The 9,358-nt window shown below is 37.9% G+C and overlaps 1 protein-coding gene across 1 annotated transcript in view; it reads right to left on the bottom strand.

Annotated features, from left to right (window-relative positions):
• Positions 1–886: 886 nt before the first annotated feature.
• Positions 887–9,358, bottom strand: part of LOC113092610 (uncharacterized) — a 9,713-nt gene continuing 1,241 nt past the window's right edge. Inside the window, exons 3-13 of the mRNA XM_026258274.1 lie at positions 9,124–9,253; positions 8,698–8,860; positions 8,286–8,478; positions 6,735–6,809; positions 4,743–4,811; positions 4,600–4,653; positions 4,433–4,504; positions 3,871–3,976; positions 3,526–3,596; positions 1,292–3,440; positions 887–1,101 (exon numbers count right to left, since the gene is read on the bottom strand). Coding sequence (XP_026114059.1) covers positions 971–1,101; positions 1,292–3,440; positions 3,526–3,596; positions 3,871–3,976; positions 4,433–4,504; positions 4,600–4,653; positions 4,743–4,811; positions 6,735–6,809; positions 8,286–8,478; positions 8,698–8,860; positions 9,124–9,241 — 3,201 coding nt within the window. The 5' untranslated portion in view covers positions 9,242–9,253 and the 3' untranslated portion in view covers positions 887–970. The remainder of the gene's footprint in view (positions 1,102–1,291; positions 3,441–3,525; positions 3,597–3,870; positions 3,977–4,432; positions 4,505–4,599; positions 4,654–4,742; positions 4,812–6,734; positions 6,810–8,285; positions 8,479–8,697; positions 8,861–9,123; positions 9,254–9,358) is intronic.

The following is a 9,358-nucleotide window of genomic DNA, read 5'->3' as shown; positions in this document are numbered from 1 at the left end:
TCAAATTTAGCTTGGGTTAAACTAATTAATTGTACTTGGTTGGAACAGCAGCTATGCTAATGATGCCTCAATTTGTTTCTCTGTTTCTTGCTGGATCTTCATCCTGTGGTAACTAGGATTTACACAAGCACCAGTCTGGATCCAGAAACACCTGAGAAGAGATGATGCTGACCCCTCAGAGGAACTCAGATGATGTTAACACTGAACCAACATACAGAACTAACAAATATTGCTGCTTACTATGCAATCACATTATAATTGCTGTTAATAGTTTTCATCGTCTGGTTGATTATGTCTGATTCCTGTCATATGCACATAAACTGACAGTCACCACTTATAAGCTACTACTAAATAGTGTAGAAACTTAATTTTATGTGAAGTTGCTTTGCAATGATTTGTATCGTAAAAAAACACTAATCAAATAAACTTTTTACTTTTTTTAGTTTGTGAAAAATGGCTCTCACTGTGGTTCATTGGAGTCCCAAAACTGTATAACCTTTTCCAGATTGATAGATCTCAATTACTTTCTTTATCATTTGTGTCTGCATATTTTTGAATGTCGACATGATGTCTAGTTTTTTGAGGATCTTTTGGTCTACTTCACTTTTTATCAGACAGGTCCTATTTAAAGAGATTTCTTAACTGTGAAGAGGTGTGGCTGGAGAAACTGAACTCAGGTGTGATAAACCAGTTTCAAAGGTGGTGGGGGGGGCACTTCTGAACAAAGGGCAATGTAGTTTTGGATCTTGTTTTCCCTTAATAATAAAAACCTTCATTTAAAAACTGCATGTGTTTACTTTTAAATTTGTTACCTTTGACTAATATTTAAATTTGTTTGATAATCTGAAACATTAGTGTGACAAAACATGCAAAAAAATAAGAAATCAGGAAGGGGGCCAACACTCAAACCACTGTAGTTTAGAGACCCTAAAATAAAGTGTTACCCAATATAATTTTTGACTTTGATGATTTAAAAATAAAAAAAACTTAGCTGACACATACCAGCATTACTGGAGTTTCCCGCAGCTCCAGCAAGAGCCTCATCATCAGATTCACTTTCTTCAGGATCACTGTCATCAGAATCCGTCATGATGATCTCATCTTCAATGAAAAATAAAACTCAGAACATGAAAAACATCTGCATTCAGAAGTGAAATAACACAATCACACACCATTTATAAACCATTCCTAATGACAACGAACACAAGACATATTTCAGAGATTACTTTTCTTAAACCTCCCTGTGAGTTTAAAAAGACCCGCTGTGCTAAACATGCTAGGATGGACGTACCTTCAATCTCAATGTCATCAAGGGATTTGCCTTGAAGATTAGGAAGGCAGCCCTTTTCCATGGCTAACAGTAGCTTTGATATTTTAGCAAGCTGAGTAGTGGCTTCTGGCAGTCTGTAATAGTCACGGTGGACACGGATGTCATGCCCTAAGAAATCAGCAACCTGATCTAACTCGTTGTTTTTCAGGTTTAGGATTTGAGAGAGTGTAGCCACGTGCTTGCGAAGATGAGTGGATCTGAGAAATTCTGGATTTTGAGCTCCACATTCCCTTGCATATACCCTCAGAGAGTCCTGGCCTCTGTAGTAACTCTGGCAGTTTGGCCGAGCAAACAAGAAAGTATTAGTGTCTAGCACTCCACATGTACCTCTCCTGCTGACCAGTAGCATCAGGGCATCGACCATATCAGGAGAGAGAAGAACCGCAACCTTTCTTCCCCTCTTCCCCCTGATCTCAACTCGACTGAAATGGCTGCAGAGTTTCTGCTCAAACTTGCTCAGGCCCATCGCTACATCTTCATGGAGAGAAGTGCCGTCCCTTTCATTGAAAGCCTTCAGCGGCATTTTAGAGACCTCTCCTGCACGTCTGCGGTTGAAAACAATGATTCTGGTGAGGGTTGCTTTGGCCAGTTCTGCATAGCTTTGAGGAGATGCAGTCTCTTGTAGTTTCTGAAAAGCAGTATCTGCAGTCTTCTCAAGGAGTTGATGAAGAGACTGGACATCCTGGGTGAAGGGAAGTGTTGATGGCTTGTTAAATTTGGCCTCATTCAGTGTCACCAAAGCAGTGTGTGAGATCATCTCAGACCACTTTGAGGAGTAGAGCTTTTTGAAGGTCTCTGTTGATGAGATCAATTCCTTGTCTTCAGACATCAGTGCTCGGCACTGAATGATTTCACAAATCTTATTCAACGAATGCCCCAGTTTCAGGGCAAGGCTTGGGCTTTGGTAGCAGTGGCTCTCATCATCATAGCCAGACACCATTTGAACCGCTCGAATAAGTCTATGAAAATTGGCAGGTTTCAGAGCTTCTTCAAGACTGTACACAGAAAACTGTCTACGCAAAGTCAGCAACAATCTTCCAACTTCACGGAGTTTTTGTCGAATATACTCAAATTTGGTAGGGTCATGACCATGTTTGTTAAAAAACGACTGTGCAAGCTGAAGAATACTCAGGTCATTTTTGACCACAGCGGAAATGTCATCCTGCTTCATCACACCTAAGAGTTTCCAAACTCCTTGTGATATGTGCTGACTGAATGAAGACTCTGCCATAGATGCCAGACCCAAGACTCTCCTCCTCCCTTGCTCTTCACTGTCAGCTGCTGGTTTTGAGGGACATCTTTTTAAATGACGCCACAGATCTCTCCGTACAAACAACCCTTTGCAGTACATGCAATGCAAAAACTGCTTTGAATCACACTTTCTTTTTGGTGCTCGTTTTATTTTAAGAGCCCCCTCTCCAGACTGTAAAACATCAGTGTTATGCTGAAAGTTGCCCTTGTTCCTGAGCTTTTGCAGCATTGCTTTACGTTCTTTTGAGTGAACTGGGAGTGACAAAGCCTGAACAACTTCAACTTCAGCCATATGAGTTTTCAAATGGCGCGCTAACTTGGACTGAGGTTTCCCACAGATGTAACAATAATTCTTCCTATTTGCTGAACAGGAGATTTTTGGTGACTGCACACAATGATCACCTCCAGCCATGCTGCGTTCCCTCTCTTCTCTCAATGTTACTGTGCTTTTTGAATTCAAAAGCTTACTATTGTGTGATTGAGGTGATGACATAAGCACATCTGTTGACCTGCATACCACTGAGCCTTGCTTTCTGGGAAAGTCTGATTCACTGTCTGTCTCAAAATCAGTAAACTGCTCCTCATGACACATTAAATCAGACTCATCATACACACTTGCTGCTTCCATGACCTTCAGGACTCCTTTTCCTTTGCCCTTAGACACATTCAGGGTAGTTACATCTGATCTCAGATGTTCACTAAACTTAGATGACGCAGCTTCCTGTATATCTAAGAGTTTAGCTTGGTCGTAACGTGCTGGTCTTGTTGTCAACTCATCTGAACTGTCTGACTGATGGTCTGACTCTGACTGAGGTATGTAATCCTCATCTGACAGCTCATCTTCCTCTGAACTTACTTCCTATTGTCAAAATATTTATGATTAATTTACAGCACCGATAACTCAAAAATATGGAACAAATGTATCAAATCAAATATTTTCTTACACACGATGACCGTCTTCCATCCCATTCATGAAGCTTCAGATAGCAGGACTTATGCCAAAAACTGGAGCACACTATAAAAGAAATGTCACATGTCAGGACACGTTCAACCGCTAACACGAGATTCTATGCCTAAACGTAGAATAAGGTGAAAACAATGTAACACTCCTATTATTATTAATGGTATTACATATCTGTGCATTAGCAATGGTCTGAAATCTCCTTCTCTCCTACTGCCAAACTCAACAGTTATCCCATTTTGAACTGACTTCATAACGTTGATTAGTGATACTAAAATGATAAAAATAGAAATGTCATGATGTATAGAGTACAAATCACCATACTAACATTTACATCTCAGGCCAATCCACTTGAGAGCTGCAACAGGTCCCACACATTCAGCACATTTATCCATGCTTGATATTGCTGAAGTGACCACAACATGTCTGCAGACCTGTGAAGAAAAAAACATCAGTGAGTGTTAAATTAAAGCAACAAAGAAAGATTCTAAAACATACATGTGATACTACATTACGAGCTGCATTGTCTTTCAATAATAATTTAATGTATTTTTAATGACAGGGAAGTTGTGGTCATTTAGTTAATAAGATCACTTACAATCATTAAAAACATTTACGTTACAGACCTTAAAAGGTACTGGTCAATATATTACTACAAATCTACATTTAGAGCGGTCCTGGAGGGCCGGTGTAAACTCTGCAGGACACTGACCCTCCAGGACCGAGTCTGGACACCCCTGATTCAGACATCGACTAATATTACTGAAAGTGAAAACAGGTCACTAAATACATGCATTTAGTAACAGCAAAGTGTACAGTTCATGCAGACATGGACTTCAGAGCAATCACTGTTGCACTGAAATAACAGTTCATCCGAAACATGTGAATACCTCCTTAACTCCTTCAACTGGGGCACAAAAGCTCTGCTCCTCATTCAACACATGCTCTTTGACAGGTGACATCTGAAAACAATGAAAAAAAGCAAGACTTATGTAGAGATGATTTCTTGCAACATCAATCTAACATTTCATAAAATATGCAATGCACATTTAATTACCTTCTCAACACAGTCCTGATCATCCAATAGTAACTGGTCCTTCTTCAGAGTCACCTGAAATTAAGGAAACAGAAATAAAAAATAAATAAACATTCTACTGCAGACAAAGGATTCAGGGACTGTACAAATTGATAATGAATTACCTTTTCCAGTCCTTCAGAGGCTGCACAGATACTGGAGTCCAACACTGACTGATCACTGACAACTTTCAGCTGAAAACATGAAATCAAAAAATTAAATTAAAATAAAATAATTATGTTATAAATGAGTTACCAAAGCAAAATAAATAAATACAGTTGTGTTCAAAATTATTCAACCACCTAGAGACTGCAGTACTTTACAAATACAAGCTTTTCTGAAGATCCAGGATATAATAAAACTTGCATCTATAACAGTTCACTTGAATATTAAAAGTGATATTGTCAATATATAATGTAATATATTTGAGTTATAAGATTTTTTTTAATAATACTGCTATGTCATAGTTATTCAACCCCTATTCAACATTGCTGTTTTTAAATCACTTATTTGCATGGTGGGGAATGTAACAGTCTCAAGACACAATTAAGCTTTTAGAAACTCTATTAAAAACAGAATTAGCTTGAGCCGTTACACATACAGTTAGCCCATGCATGTGTTGAAGTTAAGTAGCAAAAATATCAAAAGAGATCTCACAAAAGCAAAATTGAAGAAATATTGTATTACTTTAGAAAGGCTAAGGCTATATGAAGATTTCCAAGACATTGAAAGTTCCTAGAGACACAGCTCTCAGCCTTATTTCTTAGCTTAAAGTGTGTTTTACCAGAAAACATTTGAGGTTGTGGAAGAAAAAGCACAATATCATAAAATGTTTAATCAGAGCAACTGAGAAAAATCTGCAATGTACAGCCAAAGACTTGCAAGATGACCCAATGAAAGGAGGAAAACCATTTCAAAGCGGTGTGTAGAAGAACACTAGACAAGTATTGCCTTTATGTGGAGACATCTTGATGAATACCACTCTTGATCAAGAAGAACAAAAGGCAGACTTGAACTAACTAAAGTTCATTTGTGTAGACTTGTGGAGCTCATGAGGAATGTTTTATGGAGGGATGTGACCAAACTGGAACTTTTTGGACCCATGGATCAGCAGTATGTCTGCTGCAAAACAGGCAAAACTCATAAGCAGAAGAACACCATCTCTATCGTCAAACTTGGAGGTGGATCAGTCCTGTTATGGGGTTTCTTTACTGTAGAAGGAAGTGGAAATCATGACTGTATGAAGGACATCATGGATTCTTTTAAGTGTCAGGCCATTTTGACAAGAATTGTGATGCCTTTGGTGCAAAGACTGAAGCTGATGATCAATGGACTTTCCTGCAGGACAGTCATCCCAGAGTACACATCCAAATCTACTTCTGCTTGGTTCAGGGATCAGTCATAGAATGTACTTGAGTGATCTGTTCAGTCTCCAGGCTTAATTCTCATTTCAAATATCTGGTTGAATTTGAAGAAAGCAGTGGCAATGTGAAAACCAAAGATTATCAGCGATCTGAAAGCTTTTTCAGGTGTGGAATGGGCCAAACTGTAGTAGAGAGGTGACAGAAGCTTCTAAACACTTACAGACAGTGTTTATTGGTGATTTTAAAGAATAAAAGATTCTGCACAAAGGGGGTTGAATAATTTTGAACATGAATGTTTAGAGCCAATTCGAATTTTATCATGATTCATCAATTTTCCATTCTCAGAATCACTCAAAAGTGTATTAACAAACTTTCTCTAATACTTTACTGATGCCTTCGTTAAATTGATTTCATAAAATGTTATCCTCCACAGCAAATTGTCTTGCAAGTCAAGGGGGTTGAATAATTTTGAACACAACTGTAAATAAATCAAAAAATATAATAAAATAATAAATTAAAACGATAAAATAACAATAAAATAAAATCACTCAATCAATTGCAGTACCTTCTATACGTCTGTGTCTTCTGACTGGGACAGTGTGTTGACTTCAAGAGTGGACGGTTCAACCACACTAAGAGTCTAGAAAAGAACATCAAATTAGTCATCTGTGACATTGATTGAAACAATAAATGTGTGGATGAAATTCTAATTTAAAACAGATATAAAATTAAAAATGATTTTTAAAAAAGTACCTTCTCTACGTCTGTGTCTTCTGACTGGGACAGAGTGTTGACTTCAAGAGTGGACGGTTCAACCACACTAAGAGTCTAGAAAAGAACATCAAATTAGTCATCTGTGACAATAAATGAGCACATAAAATACTGATATAAAACAAATTTTATAATCTTGCTTATATTTTATCAATGTGAATTAAAAGTAAGATTACAATATTTCAGATCAATATTTCAATTTTCAAGTGTTACCCAAGTTAATGTTCATGATTTTGTATGTATTACCTTACATGCTTATTTATATATATATATATATTCCAGTATTTCAGGTGGTGTGTGTGTGTGTTTACACCTGTGTTACAAGGACCCTGTTTTATGAGGACCGTCATAAGAACATAGTCTTGACATAGTCTTGATGTCACATTGTGTGTGTGTTTAGACCCGTGTTATGAGGACCCCGTTTTATGAGGACCATCATAAGAACATGGTCTTGATGTTTGACCGAAGAATCTCAGTGTGTCGTTTGTTTGACAAAAGCCTGGTATTTGAAGACCCTAGTTATCACCATGACATTGGGCTGCGTGGATGTGAAATATTAGGCTAAATATGGATCATTCACATCCCATTGTGGCCATATGATATTGAAAATGTCTAATTGTTATATTTAGATTAAGTATCTTGCAATAGGAGTTGGTAAAAAGTCAGTTTTATTTAATCACCACATATTTTGAAATGATAACTGAGTAGAATCAGTGTCTAAAGAACCTAAAGAACTCTGAACAAGGCACAGCAGCTATAAAGGTATCCAAGAAGTTCTTGAAATAATTGTGTTTGTCCTTAAAAGAATGGAACAGATTACATTCTCTCTTAGAAAAAAGTCTTGACTTGACTGGGACTCTTCAGTACAGTCAAGACCAAGTTCTTATGATGGTCCTCATAAAACAGGGTCCTCGTAACACAGGTGTAAACACACACACAATGTGACATCAAGACTATGTTCTTATGACGGTCCTCATAAAACAGGGTCCTCGTAACACAGGTGTAAACATACACACACACAAGACTATGTTCTTATGACGGTCCTCATAAAACAGGGTCCTCGTAACACAGGTGTAAACACACACACACACAAGACTATGTTCTTATGATGGTCCTCATAAAACAGGGTCCTCGTAACACAGGTGTAAACACACACACAATGTGACATCAAGACTATGTCAAGACTATGTTCTTATGACGGTCCTCATAAAACAGGGTCCTCGTAACACAGGTGTAAACCCACACACACACAAGACTATGTTCTTATGATGGTCCTCATAAAACAGGGTCCTCGTAACACAGGTGTAAACACACACACAATGTGACATCAAGACCATGTTAAGACTATGTTCTTATGATGGTCCTCATGAAACAGGTGTAAACATACACACATCCTGACATACTGGAATGTACATGCATGTAATGTAAAAAATAAAAAGTTACTAACATTAACTTAGGTAACAACTGATGTTTAATACCTTTACTTTACTATAATCCAATAAGTCAGAATGGACAGTATAGAGGTGTCAGTACCGTGCATCTCCATGGCCACTCAGAATCACCATAATCATATGTGATCTCTTCACCAGGACAGATGCTCCTTGTGGCAAATAAACATAAGTGAGGTTTTCCATCCACACGAATCGTCTTCATCCTGCTGTTTGGGTTAATATGGTCATCGTTTACAAGCCGCCCAAGAGAACCGTCATCTCGGGCTGCATCGACACTAAACAAGAGACAGACAATATCAGCACTGAAACCTTAGGACCAGCAGATGTCATATTCTGTGATCACCAATCATTTAACACTCATCACCAAGCTTTGAAAACACATGACTGATAATTATAGCAAAATATGACCTCTAATCATTGACATTTCCACTGACACATTTTGAATCATGTAAATTAATTACCAGTTAACATGTAGATCAAACACGTGTACATACCAGAGGAGTTTTCCATTGTAGCGAAACTCAAACATGAAAACTTTAAGTGCATCGTGATATATTCTTTGCCTCCGCTCACATTCTTCTTTGCTGATGAGGTCTCCTCTGTATTCCAGCAGGAAATCTCCTTTCTCAAAGTCAGTACAGCTGAACACACCCCTCCCTAAACAACAACAGAGAGGTGAAACCATCACGAGAACCACACGTCATCAACCGGAGACAGATTTAGTACACGAGTCACTTTAAATGCATAGAAAGAAAATTCTGTCATCATTTACAAACCATCAAATGGTTAGTAATGTCTTATTTTGCCCATCAAAAGATATACAGGACTGAGACAACCTAATGGTGACTATATGATGACAAAATCTTCACTTTTGGGTGAACTATACCTTTAATTTGGCTCAATCAATTAATTTACCTCACCTTTAAGATGACTGATGAACCTGCCCTCGAGTCCATTCTTGTCTTTCTGTTCAAGTGAAAACTGTATGGCCTCCTCCACGGGCTTCAGCCTTCTCCTTCGCCTCACACCTTCAGCCATCCTATGTGTCTGCTTTAATAACAATAAGAACTGTTGGACAGAATATATGTGGAATATGATGTATTCTGAGCATATGCTGAATATACTATTTTGACTGGTTATCTTTGTAAAAGTGCT

Source organism: Carassius auratus, unplaced genomic scaffold (assembly GCF_003368295.1).
Source record: "Carassius auratus strain Wakin unplaced genomic scaffold, ASM336829v1 scaf_tig00214669, whole genome shotgun sequence".
Lineage (NCBI taxonomy): Eukaryota > Metazoa > Chordata > Actinopteri > Cypriniformes > Cyprinidae > Carassius > Carassius auratus.
This window is presented reverse-complemented; position numbering and strand designations above follow the sequence as displayed.